Source organism: Enoplosus armatus, chromosome 10 (genome assembly GCF_043641665.1).
Source record: "Enoplosus armatus isolate fEnoArm2 chromosome 10, fEnoArm2.hap1, whole genome shotgun sequence".
NCBI lineage: Eukaryota > Metazoa > Chordata > Actinopteri > Centrarchiformes > Enoplosidae > Enoplosus > Enoplosus armatus.
In genome coordinates, this window is record NC_092189.1 from 5,154,059 (window position 1) to 5,180,613 (window position 26,555).

The 26,555-nt window shown below is 40.2% G+C and overlaps 1 protein-coding gene across 1 annotated transcript; it reads left to right on the forward strand.

Annotated features, from left to right (window-relative positions):
* Positions 1–26,202, forward strand: LOC139291622 (gamma-aminobutyric acid receptor subunit alpha-2). The gene is made up of 9 exons (XM_070913719.1): positions 1–71; positions 2,479–2,594; positions 10,853–10,920; positions 13,757–13,977; positions 14,879–14,961; positions 15,838–15,981; positions 23,923–24,075; positions 24,633–24,835; positions 25,894–26,202. Exons 1-9 carry the CDS (start codon positions 1–3, stop codon positions 26,200–26,202), a joined length of 1,368 nt encoding a protein of 455 aa, XP_070769820.1.
* The last annotated feature ends 353 nt before the right edge of the window (positions 26,203–26,555 follow it).

Below are 26,555 nucleotides of genomic sequence, written 5' to 3' on the forward strand. Positions count from 1 at the left end.
ATGTGGAGCAGAGAGAGCGCCTCTCCACTTCTCGTCTGCCTGCTGGCGCTCACAGCTCTCTGGAAGACCAGGTGAGTCTTTTGAAGGGGAGGACGCCTTGAAGCGCTGATACGAGCCGCTGTAGGCCGGGGGATCACTCGCTGGGTCCCCGGGGACCTATCTCTATTTATCAAGGTTTTTTTCTTCTTCTTTTCTTTTTATTGTGCTGGACTCATTATCGGTGGAGGAGGAGAGGCAGTTTACCGCCTTCAGTATCCTCGGTCTGACCGTAAAAATAACCCTCAGGGCATGTGGGCAATTACCGGGCTAGGAAGTGCAGCCTCACAGCCCCAAATGCGAGGATTTGCTGCTTTTCTTTGTCATTTATGACAGTAAATGAAGAGCCTTTGGGTTTTTGGACTGTTGCTTGGACAAAAGAATCAATTTGAATACGTCATTATGGGCTCTGGGAAATTGCGATGAGCATTTTTCACAACAAAACGATTAATCAATTAATAATGGTGGTGGTGAAGTTGCAGCCCGAAATAGCTACAGCCAGTGTCAACCTTGAAATGCAATTTTGTTTGCAAAGGGCTCTTTTCTCAAGGACAATTCAACTATCAATAAATGGTCTTTTTTAAAAAAAAAAGAAGAACAATTGCTACTTGATATGTCTGGAAATGTGTCTGTGACTGAGGCCAGGCGGCCACTGGAAGCTGTTGTATATCAGAGGACATCTCACATTATCACATCAGGTGCAGAGGTGTCTTTTCACATGGGGAGTGACAGTTTAGGTCATTTGAGAGCTCACACTGGCCCAGAGGACAGCTGACAAAAGAAAGAAACAACCCATGTCAGAAGCATGGGAGGCAATTTAAATAAGGCCACTGAATGCCTCTCGAGGCTCCATTATGTCCCCACCGACGTATAGACTCTGAAAACTTTCATCTCGCTGCTTTGCTAAAGGCCTTTTTTCACGGGAGACATTTTGACAGTAAAGGTAGAGGTGTAAATAATGAAATGAATTATGGCTGAATGCTTCTTAGCTGCTTTGGTTTCAGGGTCCTGGTATTATCCACCTAACTGTCACAAACTGGAACACTTGAACAGGACAGAGCCGTCATTAATGGTATTAGCAACACCTGTGCTTTTCATGCTATGACAAGTCCAAATGTCTGCTGTGAAAGAACAGGGAAACACGGGAAAACCTAACGTTAGCCGAGCCTCGCCTAGCCGTTAGCCTAGCCACTCCACACGATATTTTCAGGGGTTTGCTAACAAGTAAAAACACATACAAACAGTGTATTGCTGCTCTTGAATGCGCTGGTTAAAATTACATTTTTGTTTAGATGTAATTGCCAGCAATTGCTGCAGGAAGGAGTCCTGAATCCTGGGAATCAGTTAGCATTTTCACACTTCCGGTCCCTTCGTCTTAAAGTCAATGGGGTTTTTTGAATGTGTTTTTGGTTAGATACCTGAATAAGGTCTGTGGAAAATCCTGATATTTCCAACCAGGAGGCTGTTGGTCTGTACACCGCCACATGAACACTGCATAATTAACACTAACAAATATGCATATCAGTATCTATAATGGTTATTTATGAGCTTATATAGAAAACGTTTTTCTTTTTGCTGTTTTTAAGCTAACGTTACTCGCTGGCTACTAGCTAACATCCAAGAAAGCCTTGCTTATTGATACATGTTAAAGTTTAATTTATAATTTCCTCCACCTAAGGTTCCCTACACATGCTAACGCAAGTTTGGTGATGTTTTAATTTATGCACTTTCTAATTCAATACTAACACAGCCTAAAACATGTTGGCTGTTCTGACGTGGGTGTGATTTAAAATGTGGCTAAGTACTGTTGCTATACTAGAAAACACATTTGAAAATGAGAAATAAAATATTCCTTGTCTGTTATAGTTACAACACCAGTAAAAAGGCTACATTAATCCAACACTTTCACTGATGGTAATTAGAGGAATGTGGTCCACACAGAAAATACCCAGATGTGAAAAATGATTAATATTGTATATACATTCCCTTTCCCTGCTTCAAGTAAAATATGCCCATAACCTGAGGCTGTTGCACCAGTGCTGTCCACAGTGGTGATTATGTCGAGCTTTAATTCAGGACCTTATCTGCATTTATTTACCATGAATCTCTAGCTCTGATTACATTTGCATATTCAGTTGTGTTTTGGCCCCAAGATCAGATGGCTCACAAATGTTATGCGTTGAACTGGGTCATCCATGTGGATCATGAGAAACAATGTGTAGGCTATGTGTGTGTGTGTGTGTGTGTGTGTGTGTGTGTGTGTCTGTGTGGGCACGTATGAAGTCTGCCAGATAATAACAACCCCCCTTTTTATTGTTTCATAAATCAGGCCTCTGAGGAAAACAGAGTTATGAGACTAAATACGTTTAAAATGTAATCTGATTCCTGTTAGTTGAAGTGTACCTTTACTGGTCTTGTTGTCATTGTGTGTCCGTCGACTAGGTCAGTGAATGCTGATGCCACATCTGATGCCTTTAAAACCAATATCACCCTGTTCACGCGGATCCTGGACAGCCTGCTGGATGGATATGACAACCGTCTGCGGCCTGGTCTTGGGGGTAAGGAAATGATCTACTATCATTGGATGTACAGAACTTTATCTTTTAATATCTCTGCCTTTTAGACGATACTATCTAATTAACTGATTTGAATGTTTTGCGCTCCCATTTAATATGAAAAGCACGTGTCTCTCTTTTAAACGGTAAATGGTTGATGGCTCATTTGGAGTGAGAGCACTTCATTTACAGCAGCTTTTGTAGTACAGATAACCTTTGGCACCAGTCCCCACAAGAACAAACCGACAAACACACTCCTTGCACAAAACATTTAGGTTATATAACACTCACTGCACTTCCTGGAAAGTAACTGCAGCCAAACTGGCCACATTTAACCCCGCACAGGGCTATGTTCTCACTCGGGTTTTTCTGGAAAATGCCCGCTGAATCTGCCGAATATTGGATTAAATAAACTGTGGGTGCAGAACTACTCTGCGGTTATGACTTATGTTGTTTCAGTGTCAGTGTTTGGTTATGCTGAATGCTTGGAATGCTAGTTTGACTGTAGGGACATGGATGAAGTGATGCCAAAGTAATATGTTGGAATATGGGAAATCTATCTATCTAATGGGTTAGGGTTAGAATTTTTATGATTTATTCATCGGTTCTTTATTCAGTCCGTCGGTCCATTCCTTCTTGCATTATACATTTTTGAAGAAGCAGTTGGAGTAGAAAGTAGCATTGAACGGTGATTGATTTTGTTATGACCAGACCCAGAAATTGTCATCAGTGCCTCAGTCTGTCATCATTGGCACAATGTTTAAGAGTTGATTCAACTCAATCTGCCAAACACCACACTCTAACACTGGTGAGATAATGTTATGGCATATCCTAAGCTTGGAAAACAATTAGGAGATGTCTGAAAGCATTTCGTCTCCTTCTTTGAATGAAAACTGGCATTAAAACATTCCATGAAACCCCTCTCCCACTCCCGACCCTCAGTGTATCTGGCAGCTCTGTGTGTGTTTATATATTGATGTTTGCGTATGATATCTTATCATCATACAGTGTATAATATAAAATATATATGATTTAGTCTTTAAAAAGTGATATTTCCGGAGCTTCTGAGAGGTCGGATCAATTTTAATCTAGATAAGCATGATAGGCTTTAATATCTTTCACTACCCGCTCTCTACAGAAGACAGTACATTTTGTGTGTCGTCGATGAGAATCACATCTTTGGCTCATCTGTGGCCTCAGAGCGTTACTTCCCTCTCCATCGTCACCTCTCCCATCATCCTCCATGTTTGGCATCTCATTTCCAGCTGGCCCCTCACCCCAAAGCTGAGCTCCTCCCTCAGGATTTGGTGCCATTTGAAATTCAGATTCCTGAGGCCATCAGCCCAGGAGCTGCCATATGGGGAACAGACCTCCTTTAGCTTGGCAGCGCTCAGCCTGTGCAACTGGACCTACATAAATAGTACTGCTAGCTTATTTAATGTGTAGGAAAAGCATAAACGCTCGGCTTATTATTACACTGTTGCTTAGCGTACATACCTTACTTCAAGGACCTTAATGATCATATTTTATGGCATGTTTCCATCAAATATGGTTTAGGCACCAAAATGTACACTTAATGCTAATGCTAATGCTGCTAATGCATTGCTAGAAAATATAAACAAAGAGTATGTTTCTTGACATTTTTGATTTGGCCTTTGACAAGACGTTTGTAGTCCATGGGAGATTTATAGGATTGAATCAATAAAGCTATATTGATTTTGACTGACAAATTACATTAATGATTCTCCACCAACAGACAGCTGTGAAGAAGTGATCGTGTTAAAGACAGACTTAGGACCTGATCAGGCAGGACGCCTTCTGCAGGTTGTAAAGCGTGAGGCGCACCGCGCTGCCCTCCCTGTTGAAGCCTACAAGTTAAAAAAGAGCAGCTTGCTGCGTTTTGCAATTAATCCGATTGGACAATGGGAAAAAAAATGCAAATGACGCTGGGCTCTTTTCTGCGTTTTTTCAACTTTAGCTGTTCAGAGCGCTCCTGTAAAAATGTGAGGCACCCTGGGTGCATGAGCAGCACGCACAACGCTGTCTGCTTATAGAAAACAACTGGAAAAAGACGCCTCCTACTGCGTCCTGTCTGATCAAGGCCTTAGGGGAGCTCAGCCATCTGAAATAAAGCATTTAAATAAAACATCCAAACTTTAAATTAGATGCTTTCATCTGAAGTGTCTTACAGTACCATGAGCACATACATTTTTATTAGATCTGGCCCCAGTGGGAGGACAAACCCCCAACACTCAAGATGCAGTATCAAACTGTAGCCATTAATGTAGAAGAGGCAACATCATGGTGTGGAAGTCAGTTGGAAGAAAAATGACATCAGATGGAATTTCCCACATTGTAAACACATTCGATCTGTATGTCACATCTGTGGTAAGAAACATGTTAACGCCTCGTTGGACTTGGATTTATAACACATTTATAATGGCTGAAAAAGAGCCTCATCACAGCTGCACAAGTGTATTCACACTCATACACACACTATATTCAGGGACAGAGTCATTCCCTTGACAGTTTTCATGGTTAAAAAAACAAAAAAGGACCTGAATCCCTAATCTAGCTAATGTATATACTGCATGTAATCTTCAAATATCCAATTATTTATTTACAGCATCATTACACACATTACAGTGTACTACAACATTTATTTACCCCCAGAGTCAATTGACTTTCTCGTCCCACGTCTCTATGTATTACTCTCCTACATGATGATTCAAAAATATTTTTCAATTCCCTCCATAGAAAACAGCAGTTAAGGACAGCTATGGGGTGTGGACAAAATAACAGGAACACCTGTGTGATGCACTGCAATGAATCCACTATAACAAGACCACAAACTACAGCACAGAAAAATTAGTTTGTGTGTGGATGTTTTTTCCTAAGCTGTGCGACATTCAAATCCATCCCGACGAGCACTCTGCTGTGTCTTATTGCAGTGAACAGGAGATGGGAGTTGAAACATTTTACAGCTGATAATCAAATGATGGAGATGGAAAAGATGAATCTGGGGCAGAAGTTTTCAAGATGAACCCACGTGTCCCCTTGGGGCTACTACAAGGTTTCCGGGGAGATAATAAAACAAAACAGCTGTAATCGTTTCAACAATGAATGAATTACTGTGTGGGTTTAGGCTGCACATTTCTCTTGAATTTATTTATAGAAAATACAGTATAACCACAGCCATCTATTGCTTTCAGAAGCAAAAACAGCCATTTTTTCAATCTAATTTAGAACCTGCACAACTGGTTTAATCCAGCATTTCTTTTTCGTACTTGTTGTCTGTTTCAAGTGTTGAAGCAATACCGAGCTCTTTTAAAATGCAGCAATTGGTTTCTGTCACTTTCACTGAAATCAAGCCAGTCTGCAGAGAGTGGATGCAGAAAGCACAGTAGCTCCCACATCATCATTAGTGTGACTGCGAGGCAGCTCACTTCTGTTCACATTCACACTTCTGCTACTAATTTGTTTTCCACCCCAAAAAATGTGTCATCGAACTACAACTTCACGCTTGGAGCTATACATTAAGTTCCAGCTTTAAAGCTGCACCAAGAAACGGTTTTATGTCAAAAAACCCAACTGAAGTTGACACAAGTAAACTTTTCACATGTCGTTGGTATAAAGCAGCCCAGACTATCATTGAGTCAATGACTATGTATGACTGTGTGTAAAGTGAAAGGTGTCGCTTGGAGTAACAAACCCCACAGATAATTATCATCCAACTCTGCAGGTCCACGGGGCGTTTTAGCATCTTTCAGCTCATTGGTTGTTTTTTTTTATTGTCCGCAACTTTGCTGTTTTGGTTCCATCTCACTGCTCTCATAAACCCCAGAGCTGTAAGGAGAGTGAATATTAGACTCATGTTTGTCAAGTGACCAGAAACAAATGAATGCTAATGAGTCGCCTGGATGAGTAAACAGGCAATAGTTTGCTAACACTTAGATGCTAACCGATTAATGCAGCTTTAAAACGACACTGCTTTCACTGTAGCTTAAAAGTGATATTCAAGCTTTTGCCATCATATAAAGCATAGGTCAGTAACAGGCGGACCGCGGTCCGAGTCCGGACCCAGACGCCGTCCTATACGGACCCGGACCTATAATCAATAAATTATTAAAGGATTTAAAATTTTTAAATTAAGCACTTTATTATTATTATTACATGCAGACGTTGATACAACTACTAGGCTACTTATATATATATATCACACTAAATCACAACGCAAGTTAGACATTATGATGTCCCGGACCTTCGCTTGAGGACATTTTCTCTAACTGGACCTCTGTGAATTTTAGTTGAATACCACTGATATAAAGTTTGATATAATTGTTACACACCTCTAGTATTCACTGTGGTGCTCTGATCTGTTTTGTGTGCGCTGTGGGTGATATTGTGACATGTTTTGGTTGGGTGGTAGATTCTGGACCACGATGTCTGTTGAATGAGCTTAAAAGGCTAGCGTTGCTAACTACACAGAAACATTAAACACAACACTTCACCTACAGTACATCAGGTGTTGAAGACATTTAATGGAAAGGTGTAATGAACTTTCTTTAATCACTGTTGGAGTAATCAGCAGTCGGGAGAGGAAGGCGGCAGTTTTACAGATTGTTAATTTAAGTGCTGCTACTAAAACTTATGACAGTTTGATCAACACAATCATATCGGGCTTTTCTTCCACCTCTCTGGACTCATGTCATTTGCTCCCCCTCAAACATCCCACGGTCCAATATTGGGTTTTTGCTGCTGCTCTTTATCTTTGTCCAAACTGGCAAGAGTTAAGTTGACATTTGGATAGTTGCACAGTGGGATGCACAGTCCCCTAACACGGGCAGGTTTCGTCCGACCAATTAAACGCGGTTCAGCGGGCCCATCTGTACCTTATGATTCAGATTATATGAAAAGCACATGTTTATGACTGTCCTTGCCGAATAGATGAACTTTAGGTATTGTCCTTGTTCCTGTAAATAAGTGTCCCAGTGTCCTCGGGCATTAAATGCACTCTGGATATTTTTAAATAGTAAACACGTATTTTCCTCGAGGGCTGTGCTTTTCTAGGTTTGCTACTGCGAGGATGCATCATTTGTACAAATATGGTTAGTTTTGCTTGTGAATTTGCTCCACTCATGCAATGCAAATGGACTGGAGCTGTGGTGGATTTGGTTTTCTGCAGACTTCTGTTTATTGTTTATTCTTGTGGGGTTTTTGATACAAGGCTAGGATTTTTTTTGATGCTGTAATATAACAAAAAACATTTCCTGCACACTGTAGACACTTACGGTAAATTCACTGAATATTTATGTGTTGGTCAATAAACCTTCGTCATGCATTTCATGAATGACAACAAGCCTGGCTATACAGGTACTGTATATATACATACTTACAAAGAACAACAACCAATCCATGAGACCAAGCAAGCGGTGAGGGAAGAGAAAAATTACTTTTAAGGGCTATTCAAGTGAATTCCCTATAACACACCCAATGAAGATCATTATCTGGGCAATGTCAACAAACCCCAAACAAGAGCAAAATATGAGCAACAACATGAACAATAAATATCCAAAAACAGCAAAAGATGCTTCATAACAGAGGTCAATTACAAAAAGAATACCAAACAGTAAAGCAATGCTCTGGAACCTACAAAACATCTGAAAAAATCATTACTTTATGACATAGTTGATCATTTACAGTAAGAAAAAACTAATTCTATCTTTTATAAGAAAAAATAATAGAAAAATGCTCGGTGTAGGACAAAGAAAACCACAAGACTTTTAGGAAAAACCTTTATACAAAAAACATGATAACCAGACTCCTGTCAAATACTATTGCAGGACAAAGAGGGAGACCGGCTACTTCTTCTCCTATCCAATTGTGTGAAAACCGACACGCAAAGATCACTTTTTCTGTATGTTATGTTCTGTAACATCGGTGATCAAGAGAGAAATTGCAAAAACAAAACTGATCTTTTCATTCACATTCTTGGCCTTAAGCATTGGCTGTAGTCACTACTCGCCATACTGTACACAGACGTCTATACAGAGGACTAAATAGTGTGTCAGATGGCAAAATAAAAACCAAAAGCAGATACTACTCTTATCTGGTAGTGGTCTACTAAATGCACCTTTTTTTTCTTCACAATGCACAATGGTAGGTAGCGCTCGGATAGTGACTGTACATTTTATTACTTCTAACATCGCACTATGGGATCACTTGAGTCATGTATGACACACAATATAATGGACTACAATAGTGACCGATCTCAGACACAGCCATTACTAAGTGAAGGTTAAGTAAAGGTGCAGCACAGCGCAATGATAAAATGCACCGTATTGTATCTTTTTACAAGAAGAAGCAATACGGCTGTGTTTGGTGTCGAACACGGTTTCTCCACACTTTCTAGGTGTGCCTCCACAAAGAACATTTCTCTTTAAATAAATCAAACTAATGGAGGCCTCTGTGCGCCACAGTAAAAACCTGCTCATTTTAAATCAGCCTGATTCACATACAAAGGCCTGGTTTACATAAATGAATGCAGCCTACCGTATGTTTTGCTAAACTGCACCTATTACCCGGCAACCTGTCACTTCCTCTTGATTTACATTACCTTATAAATAAGAAAGCATTTTCATAACATGTCTTGTTAGAGGGACGTAAATGGCGGCTTGCCTTGCCATGCATGAGGGCACTTTACTGAGGAGTAATGATCTCCTCAGATCGTATGTGAGATGCTGTTTGCTGTGTAGTACAGAGTGTAGAGTAAAACGTGAAAGCTTTTTGAATTGACCGAGCATGAGAGATCGAGCTTCAGTAATTATTGAAGGAGACAGAGTGTAGAGAAAGCAAATGGACCTGATGCAGCAGCGCATTACCACTTGAATGGGAAGCATATGAGTTTTTGCTCTTCCTATCTGTCACATCACTGTGAACATTTAGGACAAATTTTATACGCTTCAAATCATAGCTCACATGTCGCCGTGGCTCACTAAATTTAATCTTAGAAGAGTTGCCTTTGAATTGGCTCGCCCAGGTCACGAACAGGTGAAGTTTGTACACAATATAGTTCTTAGTATCTGGTTGGGAAACAAATGACGTAAGATGGATTTATGAAGAAGATCAGCAACAGTTAAATCTGACGTTCTTCATATATCATTGGAAGAGGAAAAGTTACGTCTTTAAATGTGCTGAACTGTTGGTAAATACACATATGATGTATTTACTCACATTTATAAATTCTATTGAAATTGCAGACAAAAAAAGTTTTGCGCTGTTCAATACACTCATTGAGCAGCTACTTTATCAGAAGTTCAAGAGAAGATAAACTGGTGTATTTGTTTACAGAGCAGCTGAACAAACCTCCGTTGTTTTGATAAAGAAGTCAGTCAATAATTGATAATAATTCCCTCATGCCATGAGCAACCACAGTTTTCCACACAACAGCAGGTCACAGTGAGGTTGGTTGCCTTGCTGAGGAGTCTTCATTTTCCTTCTTCTTCCATTACTCCCTGCAATGTTTCAAACTAATCCTGAAAATGACCATGTATTGTTTTGCAGTACCGTTTTCACGAACAATTGCTGTTAGCACCAACCTTTGTGACAAATATACTACATTTCCTGTGACTGCTCAATAAAAGTCATCCTGTTGGGCATCTGAGTGGCTGAATGGTTAAGACACATACCACATGACCACAATATCCCCACTTGTTTCCTGTCGTCTTTTATACGGTTACTCCAATAAAGGCAAAAATGTGAAAAAAATAAGATAAAAAAAAAGCCTCCCCATGTTTCACCAGTTGAATGCTTTTAATGTGAAGCAGCCATAAAGTCTAACACGTGTGCATAAGTAGGTAATGTGAATGCTGCACAGGAATGGCTGACCCCGCCACTAAGAATGAAAACAATAACTTATACAAGACAGTATATACAATACATTGGATGGCTGTTGCATAAAAACAATGACGACCATGAATAGTATATAAAATTGGGTTTCATGTCATGAAAATGAGGATCACAACTTCAAACTCAAAAAACCCATATGAAGACAAGCTTTTAACATAGAATAACTAGTCAGATTTCCTTGCCTGTGCTAAAAAGTAGAGAGAACAGTTTGAAGAAAAAAGAAAAAGAAATAAATATATATATACACATACATATGTGTATATATATATATATATATATATTCCATATTCTCAACTTCAATGCCTTTACCCCTTTGGGTGTTTTGCTGCCTCTAATTGTTGTCTCTCATCCAGACAGGATAACTGAGGTGAAGACAAACATCTACGTCACCAGCTTTGGACCAGTTTCAGACACAGACATGGTGAGAGCAGATACTTGGCATTTATTTATTGTGTTGAATTATTCACCCACATCTTTGCTGATGTATAAACACTTAGAGAACAGCACCGCTCCAGAGGACGGCCGTGCACTCCCTGTTCATAACATACTTTAATGATATTATTTTTATTTTTAGTTTCATTACGACTTTCCCTCCTTTCACGATTGTGTCATCTCCCTCTCTCTCTCCTGACACTCGCCACAACACTGAAGTGGGACGGGTTTTCCACGCTGCAGCACGATGTCTATTCATCTGACAATTTTCATCTTATAAATTATTGAAACTCCTCTTGTTATTCAAGTCACTCCTTTGTTTATCCAGGGCTTTCCTGTTTATCATTCTGAAACATGCACCCCACCTTCACATCATATCATCAGCGTCCCCTCTATTGTTGGAGACCCATTTTCCAAGTGATTGATCTATTGATTTAACAGTTATGATGTTGGAGTTCAATGCAGTGGCCTCTGAAAGATATGTAAACTAGAAGGCACTCAGTTTAATATAAACCACCACTTACATGGAACAGGTCTCAGACGCAGAATAATAAATCATTAAGGCTAAAAAATAAAAATGATCTCATGGCGAAAATCCCAGATCCAGATCACCACCCACATCTGATCTGTCAGCTAACATTTCAGCCAAATCATTCCTGATGTCTCTTTTAAAAAATCTTGCAAACAAACAGATGGACTGCAAACATAATCTCCTTCAATTTCACTGGCAGAGGTCATCACAGCCAGTAGAGCTTATACTACTAATGTGTCAGAATCAAATTCAGGTTTGAAAAATTATAATATTATCATTTATTTATTAGTAAATGAACATTATGGTATAGCAAAATAGGACACAAGGCATAAAATATATGATTTATTTCATGTTCTACTCTAGTCTGCACAGAGTGAAATATTCTCCCCTGACCTGATCGATTTATTCAGATACTGTGGAGCAATTCATCTGATTGCTGTGGTGGCTGCTTTATTAGGGTTTATAGGAGGTCTACTGACTGCCAAAGCTGGAAAATGAAATAAAATAAATAAATAATAATAATTAGCAGATGAAGAAAAAGCTGAAAAAAGGTGCATTTCACTTCAAAGGAGCCAAACATAGAGGTCAAAGGTATCTTTAGAATTAGAGGCAAAAAAGCTTTATTGTCTTTGGCTGCAGTTTTATACACTGGAACATACTGGGTGCAACCTGTGTAGTAACACCATATCTTAAAGGATGATTCCATTTTATTACACTGTGGGCCATAGTTTCATAGTTTTAGCCATCATTCCTATTGGTAATAATAACTCATTATAGTATACTCATGTCAGTTGCTGAGATCTTGGGACGCTGCAGCATCACAACAAAAATAATCACAAACAGTTCAGGCTACAGTAAGTCTGGAGCTGTTGTCTATTTTTCTGATGCAAAGCACATGACCTGTCTGCTCCACTCAGCCCTAACCCCATTGTTAATACTGAAGACATAAATCTTTAAGAACAGGTCACGAATATGATTTTTTTTTTTTAAAGGCTCAGTAATTTCCTGAAGCAGCTGGGCACTGTAGTTTTTAGCAAACACTACTCAAACAGGGATAAATAGTACATTTGCTGTGGGACTATTTTCAGTCACGGATTAATACACATTTGGTGCTCCAGTGGCAGCAGGATATTACATTGGGATTGACTCAAAATAGACAACAGTGCCCATGTTCGCCATCATGAAGGAACATTGAACCCAGTGCGATGGTGTGGCTAATTAATGTGTTTTTGACCATTTCTTTGGCACAGGGTAACAAACAATATCAGTTTGTTGTTTTTGGTCTTTTCATGGGATTTGTTGACAATAAGAAAAATATAAAATATCACCAAATGTATCCTTTAAACTTTAAAACACTTACTTTAAACATTGAGATTATATCCAAACTATCGATCACAGTTTACAGACCAACTTCCTGCTTCAGCTTTGACCTGTCATACTGTGTTTACTTGGGATTATACTGTGTTTACTTGGGATTATTACTGAAATTTTAGGTGCGTTCATTTTCACTTCAAATAAAATGCTTGATTTGAATTAGCTCTTCAGTTGGCTTGTTTTGTCTGATCAGCTGACGGCTAATATTTCCTGTTAGTTGGATTTGTTGCCGTGTTCCCAGATCTCATGCATTACTTTAGTGGGTAAAATGTTCATCATATTCCCGAAACTGCTAAAACAAAACCCAAATTGTAATAAAGCAGGTTAACATTTTACTGTAAGATCTGCTACATCCTAAGAGAAAAGTCATTCCTTTTGGTTTCAGCGGGCAGTTTCAGTGTCTAAAAGAGATCTAAATGTCAGAGGCCTTTCAGCTGTGACAAGAAAAAAACTCTGGAGGAATTTATCTCGCTCTCCCTCTCACTCTCACTTGCTGTGTGTGAATCACACAAACACGCACACACTCTCACACGTACACACATTTCACAGTGCAGTGCTTCCTGCCCTAAATCCTTCCTTGTGTGTGGTGTCTTTTGACAACAGAGGATTGTAGGTCAAGGGGTTGTGTTGGCCTCAGAGCCGGCTTAGGAAAACACACCGGCTCAGAGAGCCGAGAGGAACACGGAGGGTGCCGCCCTCACCTTGATGCAGCTTTGACAAATAGAGAAAGCCGTGCAGTGGCCAGGTTTTAAAGTGGCAGGTGAAGTCAGTCGTGAAGAGCTGCTGCTTGTATGCTTCGATGAAACAGGGCAGCAGAAAGTGCACTATATGAAAGTGTACTTTCATAGTGGGCTTTCATACAGTGGAAAGCTGAAACATAAAAATGGTTAATTCCCTCATATATCCCCTCGTCCCACAGGAGTACACCATAGACGTTTTCTTCCGGCAAAGCTGGAAGGATGAGAGGTTGAAATTTCACGGACCAATGAATATTTTGCCCCTCAACAACCTGATGGCAAGTAAAATCTGGACTCCGGACACCTTCTTCCACAATGGGAAAAAGTCTGTGGCTCATAACATGACCATGCCTAATAAACTGTTGAGGATCAAAGATGACGGGACTCTGCTGTACACCATGAGGTAATTCAAGTCCCAGAAGCATGTCTGAGGAAAAAGTCACCACGTTGTGTTTATGTTAAATGTGCTGAGATGGATTTAAAGGAACAGCCGGACATTGTAGGTAATACACGTATTGGCTTTCTTGCAGGGAGTTAGATGAGAAGATGGACATGGCATCCTCATGTCTGTATGTTAAATATGAAGCTACTGCCAGCAGCCCGTTAGCTTAAAAGTCTGGCACATGACCCCCCCCGTAAAACCACAACTTATTAGTGAGCTTTGGAGGTGCTAGTTGGCTGATTTTGTTACCTCTGGACAGAGCCGTTTCACCCTGTTAAGCTAAGCTAACAGGCTGCTGGCTGTAGCTTCAGCTTTAGCATACAGAGAGTGGTGTCGATCTTCTCCGCTAACTCGCTGCGAGAAAACTGTTGAAGTACTCATTGAAGAGGAATGACTTGGATAGAACACACTTGCTAAAGCACGTGTTAGCCTTGTAGAAGTACGCGATACAGAATCACATTTGTTCAAATGTATTCTTCATGCGTCCTATTTTATGCGACTTAGCATCTTTTTGTCAATGTGCATTTCAAGAAAATCAATTTGAAAGACAAACTATAGCAAGTTATTTTCACAGTGGTTTGAACAATGTTTTATAATACAGTTTCTCATTAAAGAGCTAACCTACAATCACCGTAGACACACACTAGTATTTTGCTGGTCTCTGCAGTACCTTGTTTACTTTGCTCTGCTGATTACAGTTACAGTTACGCATTACAGATGGCAAGCGTCTTGAATAGTGCATGAGGCTTGTGAGTTTTTTTTCTTTTTTTCTTTTTTTTCTTTTTGAGACCGTGCCTAATCTCTGCTGTTTACTTTTCATGCATTTGCAAAGTCTCCTTAATTTTCTGTGGATTGGATGCAGGTTAACTGTGCATGCAGAGTGCCCAATGCATCTGGAGGATTTCCCCATGGACTTTCATTCCTGTCCACTAAAATTTGGCAGCTGTGAGTAACTCTGATGATGATAGCGCCTGAGGGACCTTTAAGTAAAATGCTATTTTGTTTTTTGTTTTTTTTCAACTCACTGGTTCTTTGGCAAGTGAGCCGCCTAAGAACCGGGTGAAGCTGGAATGCATGCCTCAGTTTTCTGGCTGTGGCCCTACAAATTTTAACAAAATGTGCAGCAATTAAAGAGAAACAGAATAACTGACAGATAAAGGACTGAGTGGAAATGTCACTGGGAAATATGGGGAAAAGGACTCTAAACTCATCCAAATGTTTTATTTTGTGAATTGAATCACTATTTTATTGCCATGGCTTCTTTACATTTGGATGAATAAGTTTTGCTTTAAGCTGCTTTTAAGATATTGGTTTAAAAACAAGGGATTCTTAAGTATCAGAGCATCAGTACATGGTGGGTCATGTCTGAAATGCCTTGACTTCTCACATTAATGAAATGTCCCATTTCCTTTCAATGCGTTTATGTGGTGACCTACAGTATTTCACATGAATCTCTCTGCTCAGTTTTGCAACAATACAACAGTCTGTAGGACACAATGATGGCAGAGTATATTCATCAGACATTCTTAGGTTAGCAGACAAGCTTTCAAATTTCATACTCAGTGGATGCTGTGACTGATTGAAAAGGGCAAATGTCACATCATCAATTTCTTGTTGTCGTTTTACAAATTTCATCTTCAGCCGCTGAGAGATTCTTTCATCTCTACAGTATTCTTTTTTTCTAGAAACCCAGCATCAAACACAATGTAGCGGGGGGGCTTTTCATTTTGGTCACTGAAATAATTTCTCGAAACAAATCATCAATGGCTGCGGCTGGCCCAGATTTATCCCCTATGGGTTTATCCTCTTCTCTTTTTTTAGATGCCTACACAATCTCAGAAGTGACTTATGCTTGGACTCGAAATGCCTCCGACTCTGTGGTGGTGGAAGGAGAAAGCTCCCGCCTGAATCAGTATGACCTGCTTGGACAAACGGTCGGACAAGAAACTATCAAATCGAGTACAGGTAAGCTTTTGTGGAGGTCTAGTAGAAGTCTAGAGGGAATTAAATCCACCTCATGACTCCTCCACCTCCTACTGACCTCCACCCTCTGCAGTAAATGTTCCTCCATCTCAGAAAATGTCTCAGAAATAGAAAAAAAAACCTGGATTTGGTATTTTCAAATAGCCACACTTCTAAAATAGTCTGGGTTTTGCTAGATACTTGCCAGCTGGCGTGCAGCAAAATGTTTTTAATAGCTGTTGCTAATACACCCTTTAGTGACAAAACCTGTGCAGAGACAGCACTAACTTGACCTCTATAGTTTCAACCTGCTTCATTTTGTGGAATCAGGAACCTAAGTGTCTTTATTACCTCAGTTCCAAACTGTTTCAGTGTGAATATCAACCTGTGAAGGTTTTGTGCTTATTTGGGTGGATGTTGAACTCGGCCACCTCCTACACGTTGCAGGAGGCGGCCACAGCTTGCTGCGAAATGCTTGCTAAGTTTTGTCTTTTTGGTTACTCACTTTATTTGGCTTGAAAAATGCAGAGAAACATTTGCTGTGGCTTCCTCTGCATGACAAAGATTCGACAAAACAGGGATTTGGCAGTCATGCATCTTGAATTCCCTACTTTGTTCTGTATTTTCTTAATCTGCATTTAGTGTGGCCCGGAGACCCAAAAGCAGCATGACAGGTGAGCTGCTGCTGCGACAAGCTTTTCCACTTTATAAACCCCCCTTTGGAGAACAAAGATGGGCAAACATTCAAATTCAGTGCAGTTTCTTTGGATGGATTTTAAATGGATGTCCATAAAGACAGATGAGAGACGCTGATGCGAAACGAGACATAAGGGAGCACATCTGTCTGTTGTAGCTGTCAGAGACACTAACAGCAGCAGGAGAAAAGAAAAGCTACTGTGTTCTTCAGTGATTTAACTGTCGTATGTTGGTGCCCAAAGACACGGGAATGTCTCACAAAAGTGCAGCGATGCGTGAAATGACAAAGAAAATCTATGTTCTGGGCCTAGAGAGTGAATAACTCGGTGTGCATTGAAAACGTGGCATTTCACTCAAATGGACCTGCAGGAGGCTTTTGCAAGTGAATCCAGCAATGACAAGCTCATTAGTGGACAGGATAATTAACTCTGCGCAAGTCTAGAGTGTGAAAACATGCACTTGAAGCAAAAAGCAGAAAGTTTGAAATGTGTGTATGGAAAGTGAAGCTAGTGAAAAATGTTTTGAAGGCTGACTTGTATTTTTTTGCAGTCCACAGTCCAAAAATAGTGTAAGGAATTGATTAAACAGTGTGTTTTCTCTGCTCTAAGGTGAGCAGCAAACGCTAACTTAAACTATCTTAATTGGACTACTTAGAGTAGTAACCTAACCTAGCATTACTTCCAAGGAGCATTATATACTACACCTTTTTGTGGGGTAACAGATTAGAAAGTCCTGTTTACAAGCACATTCAGTGTTGTATTACATCCCAATGTGTGGAGGCTACTGTATCAGAGTTTTGGCTAACGTTAGCAGCTCGTCGTCGTGCTCCACTGGATTTTGGTTGACATATGTACAAGCTTGACAGGCATGGCAACAGTCACTAAGGGGAATGTGCTGAAAAATGTTGCAGTAACCAAATCCACAAGCGTGTTGTCCTGAAGCCTTGCTGGCTCTGTTAGGGGCCTGTACAGAAATAGAAATATGCTCTATCCAAGATAATCAGTTGTCACGTTCAATTTACTTATAAAACACTTCTAACAAGCATATTGTTCGCAAAGTGAATACAGAAAACAAAGAACACAAATACATAGAAAAATAGGCTATAGCATAAACAAAGAGATAATGAGGACTAAAAATAGAACTAACACATTTCATGCAAACACACTAACACAGAGGACTTGAGTGTGCGTACACAAGTCTATATGTGTTTCTCTGTGTGTGTGTGTGAAGATGAGGGGGGCACCATTGCTAGACAGTAAGGAGGAATAGCTTGAAAGATGAGATCAGAAATTGTAAATAAATGTAAGTAAATGTGGTAAATAAATGGGTTTGGATGTAAATGCTGAAGCGCTGTGAGGCTAGCAGGCTTCCTCTTGAGAGATGAGAGAAGGCTGGCAGCTGTTTTCCTTTGACAAGGAATCTGACACCCAGTGACTGGAGACGATATGATGGCAGGAAGCAAATCACTGATGAAGGCTGTGTAATACATTGTAGGTTAGAAATAAGAGTTTGTAATAAATACATGCATTCACAGGGAGCCACTGGAGAGAGAATAAGTGATGTGTTTTTGTTTTCTGGTTTGGTAAGTAAAGACGAAAATGCTTAAACCTGGAGATAATTATGATTCTTTGAAGTGACTCTACAGCATCTGAAATAAGACAGCGGCTGCTGAGGAGAAGAAATTTGTCATCCACCTTGTGTTGTTTACCTTTCATTCCCCATGTTTTCAGTTTAATTCTGTTGGGAACTATCATGTCACATAGCAAATAAAAAATGGGAATACAAATTGACTTGCAATATGGTTCTCCTCTCCGTAAAGGCTCCCTGCTGTGGCAATATACCGCGGCAGAAGGAAATACTAAGCACAGTGATAAATAACATGCAGGGACCATCACAAATAATCCCCCAATGGTTATTAACTTAGAAATAAACGCCCTCCAGGGTGCACACAAACAGAGCAGAACCAAAAGCAGGTGGAGGCTGGGTGGAGTGGAGCAGCAATAACAGCGGCAAGCACACGTCAGCGTACAGAGTGAATGTCTTTAAATAGGCCGCCAGATCAGTGCAGTGAGATGTGAGTTCTGTGGCTGTGGTTGGTTAACTGTCGGTTGACGCAGCAGAGGGTGATGTCAACGCAAAAGAAATGGTATGCCATTATTATGAATAATAATAATAATAATAATGTGAGTGTAAGGAGTAAGAATAACTGAAGACTTGTCCCCCGAAGGATCTCAAAATACACCTGAGAGATGAGCCAAATTCAACAGACACACAATTTATCCCAGTGTATGTTGCCGTGGTAACAGTGCATGTTGCCAGGGTAACATAAGCATAAACTAATCATAAAGCACTTGGACAGCACTTTTTCAAAACAGAAGCCACCAAGCAAGCTTTAAAAAGAAACGTGAGAAACACAGGGGTGAAAGCAGTGGAGGGGTCACGAGATACATCTGTTTATTCAAAGAGAAAGACAAGAGAAGAAGAAAAAACATTCTGTTGCACAGATTTCTGTTCTCATCTAGTCCACTAGTCTGTAGAGTCACACAGAGTCCAGAGGCCTTGATGAGCCTTAAACCAGTTGAATCGAGAAACTGATAACCAGGCGAAAGGATGCATGGGTAATCAAACCCAAAACATAATGATATTAATGGTAAAAATCCTTGCTGCAGCATTTTCTACAGCCTGGAACAATGCCACCATTTAAGTCAAGTAAAAAAAAAAAGGTGTTGTGGTAGATGAAAAGATCTGACAGCATGTACAATTTGTTGTTACTGAGCGACAGCACCGATCTAATTTTAGCAATACTACTTGAGGAAAACGTGATGGAAGACGCTTTTGAAATACAGTTCTTGCAGGACGATGATAGCAGTGATCATAATGGTGAGAAATGTGTGCTATAATTACAGGAGACCAGTGTTTCTTTTTGCATTTTTAAGCCCATTTTGACTAAATGGCGTGTACATAACTAACTGTGTCTTTTTAGATCTACAAATTTTTTTTTCTACCTTGAATACACTTGGTTTTGTCAGTTTGTGTCAGTGCTGTATGAAAATCAGCTTGCAGAAACTTGTCATTTGGTTTGGATGATAGTCAGCACTTATGCAAAGAATATGTGATTTGTAGGTAAGCTACTACACCTTTCTGTGGTGGAAATGTGAATTATGAGGTTATTGTTATGTGCAAAGCACGAGTTGCATTTGAAAGAGTGAAAGAGTTTGAGAAGTTTGTTCCTGGTGGAGGATATTGACCTTGGGGTACTCGCCTCCAGACTTTAACTGTAAATTCGAGGGAGGAGTGGGTGGTTTGCAAACCATCGCCATCGTCTTCTTTATGTGCCTGAGCATGGACAGTGAGTCCTCTTTTTCTCACAAGCTGCTCCAGTTTTCATTCTTGGAACTTTTTCATGCTGAAGCTTCTAGGTATTTCAGGGTAGTGTGGGAGAAAAAAAGCGTCAGATCTAGACCTGCTTTCTTATCCCACAATCAAAGACCACCTTTATCGAAATGACGTGTGATCTCCCTCCTTTATCCTGATAATAGAGTCATTAAAAAGGTTTAGAAAATAATCTCTGGATTCAAATGCAGGCAGTGTAAACAGACTACAACTTTGAGTTTCAGTGTTAGATCGCATGCAGAAAATGCATCTACCACAGAAAAACAGACTTTGTAACTACATCCTTGTGCCAAGTGCCCCACCGCTACTCCCTATAGGTATCAATTACCAGTATGGAGCATTTCCCCAGTGACTGCATCCTTCTATCAAGGGAATCCCTGCTTCAATTTCACTGAGTAAGAACATCCTTTCATGCACTAAATGCTCCTATCTAGGTTAAGTGGTGTATGATGCCTCCTCGGTAGAAGGCAGAATGCCTGCCAGTGACAGTTTCTCTTGTTTAACTAGTCACTCCACATTATCTGATTGGCTGACTTGAAATTAATCATTCATTACTAGTGTGTCAGTGTTTGGTGTAGCGTACTTGCAAACTAGGTCATTTGGCAAGAATGAATGTGCTCTCAGGCTTTACAGGGACGGACATCTTGCACAAGCCTCTGAACACACCACACACACACTGTTACAAAAATCCCACTATTCAGCCATACATTTATTTGTCACACAGTCATGTTCGACTTGTTACTTTAAAGCACTTACATTACACATAAAAACCCCATGACTGAACAGGACTGAGTGTAGTGATCTTTCACTTCACACACAGTTTATAATTCATGATAATGTCATTGTAGTATTTATATACTGAAGATACGTTTGGTAAACCTGTTTTTTAAAACCTGCAATAACTGATTTTTTGGCCACTCGGAGGCAGTGGAAACAAGCTGTAAACACAACACTTGCATATTGGCATCTTTTAAGTTTATATGGTGAAACAGTTGTCTATTTTCTCACCCAGCAGTCATGGAGCATCGTGTTACTGGCGACTTAGTCCAGTATTCACCTTCCCTTTAGCTCTGTTTTTGCTCTCCACCAACCTGTGGGGGAAATATTTGGCTCCACAGAGGATAAATGTTCCGTTCACCAGCTAGTTGATGTTTTTAACTGTGGTATTTTATTGTGTGAATGTTTTCTTTTTAAAGTAGTTTTGTATGTCAAGTCTGAAATGAATTGAATAATAATGCTGTCTGTGTAGGTAATGTATTGTACTGTCTGCCTGTAACTTGGTGCTTGGCAGGCACTGTACAGTCTGAAGAGTCAAAAACAACATTGATGTAAGCGGTGAGAGTGAACTGAAACAGTAAGATTTCCACGCAAAGATGCTAAAAAGCTGTCTAAAGCTGAGGGGAACTGCTAGGTTTGTTGATAATTCTCTTCCACATACAAGTGGCCATTTGATCCATTGTTAATATAAAATATTGATTATAGCTGCTGTAAAGAAATAGCTTTTGGTGAATGAGTCCTACTTTATCAATTAAGCCAGCCTTATTAACCAATATGTTTGATATTAACTTTGAATCAAATGACTGTAATGTGAAAAGAGTCATGACCTTTGGATGATAACGTTTCTCCCTGTGTGCTGGACGTGTCTGCCTTAACAACTTTATAAGCCTGCTACATGGTGGTGCCCTCTAGTTGCCAAAAATGTATCAATGCAGCTTTAATTGGTTTAACAGTTAAGATCAGTTCACTTGTCATGGGGAGTCCCGTCCAGCCCGTGGAAACAGCTGTATGATGTCTTCTGTGCTTCAGGAGGAGTTTTTTAAATGTTTTAAAAGAAAATGACCCTGATGATGTCAGCAAAGTAATCTTTGCATGGCTTTGGAAGACGACACATTTTTAACAGAAAGTTACCAACTGGGGGGTGTGGAAAACATGTATTTTTTACCAGCCAGGGAGGGTCTAACGTAAGACACTATGGAGTTGCATTATGGGAAGTGTAGGATCCAGTTTAGCTTGATCCATAAAAAGGATATCTCAGCCTCTGCTGCACAGATTTGGACCATTTACGTCTCCAAGAATCCCTCTAATATAGCATTTCAGAAAAGGCCTGCATTTAGAAGTAAACCCTTCACATTTAGATCACCTGGTGTTTAATATGATACAGACAGCCCTCTTTTAAATGTTGACAGGTATCTCCATTTGCGAAGCTTGTTGTCTTCTGTGTGAGAGTCAGTGCCCTCTGTCGGACAGCGTTTCCTGAGTGAGTGAGGTGTCCCCGTGGCGTCAGCAGGAGCCTTGTTCCCTACATCTGTAGGAAACATGACTGGTTTATCATCTTCATGCTATGATCATTATCTCCCCTCTCAGTGAAGCGATCACGGGCTTCTCCAGAGAAAATTTAGCCACAACCAGTGGATTCCTTGCTTGTACGCCCTCCTCCATGCAGGCCATGCAGGCATGCAAATTAAATTACAGAAGATGTAGAGGTCCATAGGGTACCGAGAACGCATTCAGTTCCTCTAAATTCCAGTGCCTGAGTGTGTGTGTGTGTGTTTGAGTGTACGGTGGAAGAGGGAGAATCGGTCCTCACATAACTGCTAGAAACGCAGGCAATACAACTACAGCGCTACAAAAGAAAGAGGGAATAAAAAATCTTTTGGGATTAGTCCTTGGAATTGACACCCCCTCCCCCCTCCCCACTGCTGAAAAGGACTTTCCTCTTGCCAAGTGGCAGTGTGTATCAAGGCCTTCGTTTCAGAATTGCAGCAAATGAGCTATGTTTCTCTGTTCTGTTGCCATGGGTAACACATCTTTTTCTTCTCATGTCTAATCTTGGCTTCTCTTTGAGATATCTTCCATTTGGAGGGCCTGCCTGCTACTGCAGCATTGGCACTGTTTCACGGCCTTGTCAGCTATTAGGCTTTGCTCGGTGGCTAGGAAATCATGCAGCTTTTCTATGTATGGATGGATTATTTGATCAAATATGGGCTGTTAGCAGCTGAAGCAGGCTGTCTAATCTATCTTAAAGCTGCATTCTCCACAATCTTCACATAAAGATATAATGTTTTACTCATATGAATTACATAAGTGTGTGAAAGGGAGGCGCAGGGTGCAGTTGTGTAGTTAAATTTGACGGGTAGAGAGAAATCATCTCTATAATAAACAGGCTGGTTCAGGCTAATTTAACAACGGTTAGGTTCAAAAGAGATTTGCAATATCTCATTAATTGTATTAATACTAGCCCAACAAAGTACATTTTACTCTTCTTGTGATAAGCTATTACTTGTGACAGCAGTAGAGTAAATATGAGTGTGTGTCTGCACATTCTTTTTAATTTAGTAGTAGCAGTGGAAAGGACCATAATACAGGGGAATTGACCTTCCTAAATGAAATGCAGGAAATTAAAAAATAATATATTTAGTGCTATTTTCAAAATAATTTGACATTTCAGTCAAATCAAACAGTAGTTATAACCTTTTAATTTAAAAAGACTGAAGCAGATTTGCAGTAACAAGGTTTGATAATGTCCTCTTCAGGTGTTATAAACCAGATTTCGTATTACATTTTAACCAAAAAAGGCTTCCTCTGCGTGATGTGATGCAGACCAACAGCTGATTGTAAAGTGATGTACTTTCTTGAAATGAACATCAGGAACCTCCATGCACTGGTGAAGCTGATGCATGATTACAAGCATGCAAACCAAATTGAAGTGATCTGATACCATTAACTGAGGGTGGCGTGTTACATTTACAAAGCAGAGATGTATTAGTGCTTTCATTAAATGCACTGGGTAAAAAAAGTACTCAAACGTCACACTATAAATGGTAGTAGAAGTGACCCAGATTCTTGTCCCCACAGGTGAATACACGGTGATGACGGCTCATTTCCATCTGAAGAGGAAGATCGGCTACTTTGTCATCCAGACGTACCTCCCGTGCATCATGACAGTCATTCTTTCCCAAGTGTCTTTCTGGCTGAATAGAGAATCAGTGCCAGCCAGGACTGTGTTTGGTAAGAGTCTGTCTTTGTCACCCTCTTCTACTTCTTCTTCTTCCTTCATGCAAAGATACATTTCAAATTACCTCTATCTTAATGAAATACCCCAATTCCCAATGGCATTAATGAGATTTAGGGGAAATCTCTAGCCTTGTCAAAATCAGCACGGGGGATTGAACACAGACAAAGAGGAATGAGGAGACATCTCTGAGAGGCTTCTGTGTTTTTTTCCAATCCAGTTGGACTTGTTTGTAAGCCAAGTGGAACTAATAACAGTGACCTAATACTGAGTGGTTAGCTCAAAGGAAAAGGACAGGTGCAGAAGTCAGAAGTTGTCCTCTGGCCAAACTTACCAAACCTGCTGAGCAGTTAAAGCATTACTGAAGGTCAGTGGTTATGAGGGTAGAGGAGGCTAATAGTAACCTTACTGTAAATGCAAACATGCAGTAAGAAAAGGCAGCGAAAGTGATTCATTATTTTCATCCATACGTGTATTATATAAAACAATAAAACAATCCTTTCCTAATGAACTTCATTGCATTCATATTATTTCCTTTTGCGTGGATTTCCAGGTGTAACCACTGTTCTCACCATGACGACACTGAGTATAAGTGCGAGGAACTCCCTTCCCAAGGTTGCCTACGCCACTGCCATGGACTGGTTCATCGCTGTCTGCTACGCCTTTGTCTTCTCCGCTTTGATTGAGTTCGCCACCGTCAATTACTTCACAAAGCGCGGCTGGGCTTGGGATGGAAAGAGTGTCGTGACTGACAAGGTAACGAGGAGCGAAGAACATGAATTCATTAGCACTGCAACTCTATGCTGAGGAAGGCCGTGCTTAAAAACATTTGCTAGAGGCAGAGGATCACAGCGGTAATGGCTGCTTTAACACTCCACAAGGGGAGCCAAAACTAGTTTTGAGAGCTAATTAGATAAATGATACATTTTGGGCAAAATATCAATGACGAATTTGATGCAAGGCGTTGGTAAGTCAGCAGAAATTGTTTCTCGTAACCAATTAGTATTCCAGTAGCAGTACTCCAGAAAGAAATGTGTTTTAAACCTTGACGTGCCATCATTGCAAATCTTGTCTTTTAACTATGATGTGCCCTCGGGCGCATCATCAACCCTCGAACTGCGGCAGGGGAGGGACTGTGGTAATGTAGGTGCCAGACATAACTTACTATAGACAGGACGGATATGGATGCAAAATGAAATAATAAATGAGCTATAAGCATTCATCCATGTCGAAAATATCATGTCATGCAGAGGCAGACGGATTTATTGATATAAAGCAAAGAAAAAGGGCTTTGATCAAAGAAAAAGTAATTAAAATGTTGTGAAATAAATCATTGATTGATTTTTCTTACTACATGTCCTTCTCTTCTAATTCTTTGAATCACTGGCCTGTGTAATCATTATTTGTGTGGATCTACTGCAACTGTGGCCCAAATCTTACAGTGTGTCTCCACTCTAAGAGAGTTAACCTAAACAAACCAGTATGGTGTCTTTTCACATATGACATCATGTGTACTATATTCCCTCCTCCTGCTTGCTGTATGAGTATCGGTCCACCTATGCTGTAAGTTTCAAACATCATTGGAAGTGTTTTGAAGGCTGAAAAAAGTGACAGTGCATCCTTGTCAAATTGTGACATATTTGGCATGTATGTGCTGGCCTTCATTCTGACATTGATCCATTACCGCAACCTAGCCATTGCCACCTCACTCCTTCATTTACATGTATTCTAAACTCATGGTGACAAGTGACTAGTTTCAGGGTTGCCTCTATCTTTTTAAGCTTTTGCATCCAATCATTGTGGTCTTTCAACAGAAAAAAGAGAGGTCATCTGTTGTCAAGAAGAACAACGCCTACGCTGTAGCAGTGGCCAACTACGCACCTAACATCACCAAGGACTCCAGCACACTTCCAACCATCGCCAAAGGTGGAGCTTTAGATCCCAACAAGCCCAAAGCAGACGGCAAAGCCCAAGAAAGCAAGAAGACATTCAACAGCGTCAGCAAAATTGACAGGATGTCAAGGATTTTGTTTCCGGTCCTCTTTGGTTCCTTCAACCTGGTCTACTGGGCCACCTACTTAAACAGAGAACCCGTTATAAAGGACATGGTCCCCTCTAACTAGAGGCCAGTTTTTAATGGGTCCTGGTCTGGGGACTAAGAAACGAACTAAATACCTCCAGCAACTGTGTACACATACCTTTACAGAGTGAAGTCCTGGATTGCAGTGTGATCCTCTATCTCCGCCTGTTTTCTACACCGTCTGCCGCACTTTTGAAGAGCCTGGCTTTTGTAAATGTGTATGTATATTTATATTCATGGTTCCATAGTGACATATTGTGTGATTACTTTGATTAGAGTGCATATTTCCTTGAAAGTATGTTTCCAGTTACAGTATGTGGCCACTGTACATACAAATCAAATGAAGAGTAGAGATGAACACATACACACGAACACATACATTTTATTTAAGATTAC